Genomic DNA, 2700 nt, shown 5'->3' with positions numbered 1-2700 from the left:
GGGGGCTCGGCAGTGTCTCTCCCCTCCGCCCCTCCTCGCCAGGAGGGCACACAGGGCGGTCGGCCCGGCGCCACGGGGTGGGCGCTGCCTCAGCCTCCCCGGCCATCAAGGGCCCCCCACGGCCCGGCCTAGCTCTCTTTCTCGGATGTTCGCTGTTCCCACAGTAACGAAAATCACTGTCGCTTTTGAAGTGGGAAAGGGAGGTTCGGCAGGCTTAGTGCTTCACTGGTTTCTCGTTATGTAGTTCAGCAATTGCTTACAACAGTTTCAGTACGGTATCTGCCATACTGCCAGCACAGCAGATGTAGTTACCGAGGTTTTGCTTTTTTTGCCCATTAGCTGTCGTTGGGTGTTAATAAGACAAAAAGTGTATCCTCTAATGTTGACGGGATCGCACTCAAAGTTACTCTGGGGTTTTTTTATCTTAAACCTGTGGTGAGATCCTGGTTCAGAAGAGCATGACATCAGCTGAACTCCAGTTATCCCCAGCCAATACTTCTGCCAGTGTTTGTTTGCGTTCCTTCAGGAGTGAATGTCCTACAGTGTTTGTAAAAATGTTACTGAGTGTAGTTTTAGGTGCCATTGGTTCCCATGAGTCATCTTGTTAATCGTGTGGGTTTGCAATTACATTTTGCATTCTTTCCAGTTTAACAGATAAGTCCACACTGTAAAGACCCACAGAATTAAATTAGGAAACTGACTGATCCGTTCAAGGAAGGAAGACTCATTAATATCCAAACCAAGCAAAATTCAAATGAAAAAAATTGGGGTTTCCCTTCTCAAGCTTTCAGGGTTTTTTAACAGTAAAGCACATTAGAAAGACAATTGTATAAAACTTGGAAGCTAAACTTCGCACCTGTCCAGCAATTGCATTAGAGACCACCTGGAAATTCCAGGTACTGTAGGCATAAAGCAGAGAATCAAGACAAACATAAACCAGAATTTACTCTCATAAAAGACTTCATTTGATGTTGTCTTTGCTGTTGAGCTGGTCAATGGGAAAAGAGGAAGAGGAAATTTCAATCTTAATGTTACAGTGTAACCTACCAATTAACAGTGCTGCTCTCTAATACAAAATACAAGTGGCGACCCAAAGAACCTTCCTATCCAGAGAGCGCCACCAACAGAGGTGCACGGGAAGGAGCAAGGCAGTTAAAACGATTGAACTTACCCGCTCAGAAACGCCTAGGCTGAATTTGCCGGATGGAACTGAGGAGCCGTGACCAAGGCAGGAGAAGCCCTCACCCTCCCGTGTCCGAAGAGGAACGAGGAACGTTCGGGTTCCCCCGCTGGTGCCCACCAGAGGGGGCCCGGCCCCCGCCGTTCTTCCAGCTCCTGCACCAGAGGGCCGTTTGGCAGCTGAACAGCAGTAGCTTTTCTTTATTTGGTCTCTCGCCTGCAGATGTTTCCCATGATAAAGGGAACGCCGATTATTAAAATCATACGTGATGACTTAGCCCATAAGGTTTTCAATTTCTGTTTGAAGTGTAGGAGAGATTGAATGCTCTTTGGTTCATCTGTCTTCTTGCCAAACTCAGTTGTTGCACAGTAAGTTGTACATTCTCTGTCCTACATAGTTACAGACGCAAATGCTGTGTTTTTCTCTAACTTGCTGTGAAACTGTGCCTTAGTGTATCAGACTTGGCCTTGATAATCTTGGCGCTTGATTACTATAGTGGAATGCATCTAGAAGTAAAACCTTTGGTATGAAAAAGTTCAAATTAATTCAAAATGTGGCTGGCTGCCTACTAAGTCTCCCATACCGTAATGTTTCTCCTTGCAGTTCAGTGTGATAAAAAGGGCAGATCATCACCACGGTGAAATTGAAAACTGAGTTTCAGTTCTTTCTTGCTGTTTCGGCAGGTTCATTTTCTTCTTCTAGATGAGGAACTAACTGCACTATCAGGATGCCAAAACCTGCCCTTATTTTCTGTCAGGCATTGTTTGCAGTCCTGAGCGATATGGGTCAGGCAAAGAGTGAAGTCAGGACCCTGAATTTTAGGAAAGCAAACTTCCAGCTGTTTAAGGATTTAGTCAATAGGACCCCCTGGGAAACTGCCCTCAGGGATAACAGGGCAGAACAGAGCTGGCAAATCTTTAAGGATGCTTTTCATAGAGCACAAAAGCTCTTGATCCCCAGGTGTAAGAAATCTGGAAAGGAAGGCAAGAGACCAGCATGGCTGAGTCAAGACCTGCTGGTCAAACTGAAGGGCAAGAAGGAAATGCTCAAGCAGTGGAAACAGGGACTGGTATCCTGGGAAGAGTATAGGGATGCTGCCCGGTTGTGTAGGGATGGGGTCAGGAAGGCCAAGGCATGGATGGAGCTGAACTTGGCCAGGGATGCAACTAATAATAAGAAGGGCTTCTACAGGTATGTCAGCCAAAAAAAGGAAGGTCAAAGAAAGCGTACTGCCCCAATGGACACGACTGGCAAGCTGGTAACAACGGACAAGGAGAAGGCTGAGGTGCTTAACAATATTTTTGCCTCAGTCTTCACTGGCAGTCTCTCTCTTCCCACACCTCTCAAGTGGATGGACTGCAAGGTGGGGATTGGGGGAAGCAAAGTCCCTCCCACTGTAAGAGAAGATCAGGTTTGTGACCACCTGAGGAAACTGAATATACACAAGTCTATGGGACCTGACAAGATGCATCCTAGAGTCCAGAGGGAACTGGCTGATGTAGCTGCCAAACGGATCTCCC

General features: G+C 46.8%; 1 protein-coding gene across 1 annotated transcript in view; it reads right to left on the bottom strand.

The window, feature by feature from the left end:
* Nucleotides 1-1171: 1171 nt before the first annotated feature.
* LOC104162061 (embryonic protein UVS.2-like) overlaps nt 1172-2700 on the bottom strand; it is a gene marked incomplete at its 3' end in the record, with an annotated part of 18637 nt that continues 17108 nt past the window's right edge. The window contains exon 14 of the mRNA XM_009700707.1: nt 1172-1335. Within this exon, the coding sequence (XP_009699009.1) occupies nt 1172-1335 (164 nt within the window). The remainder of the gene's footprint in view (nt 1336-2700) is intronic.

The sequence above is a fragment of the Cariama cristata genome, unplaced genomic scaffold, assembly GCF_000690535.1.
Source record: "Cariama cristata isolate BGI_N322 unplaced genomic scaffold, ASM69053v1 scaffold7985, whole genome shotgun sequence".
NCBI classification, from domain to species: domain Eukaryota; kingdom Metazoa; phylum Chordata; class Aves; order Cariamiformes; family Cariamidae; genus Cariama; species Cariama cristata.
Note: the sequence above shows the minus strand (reverse complement) of the source record. Positions and strands in the feature narration are given on the sequence as shown.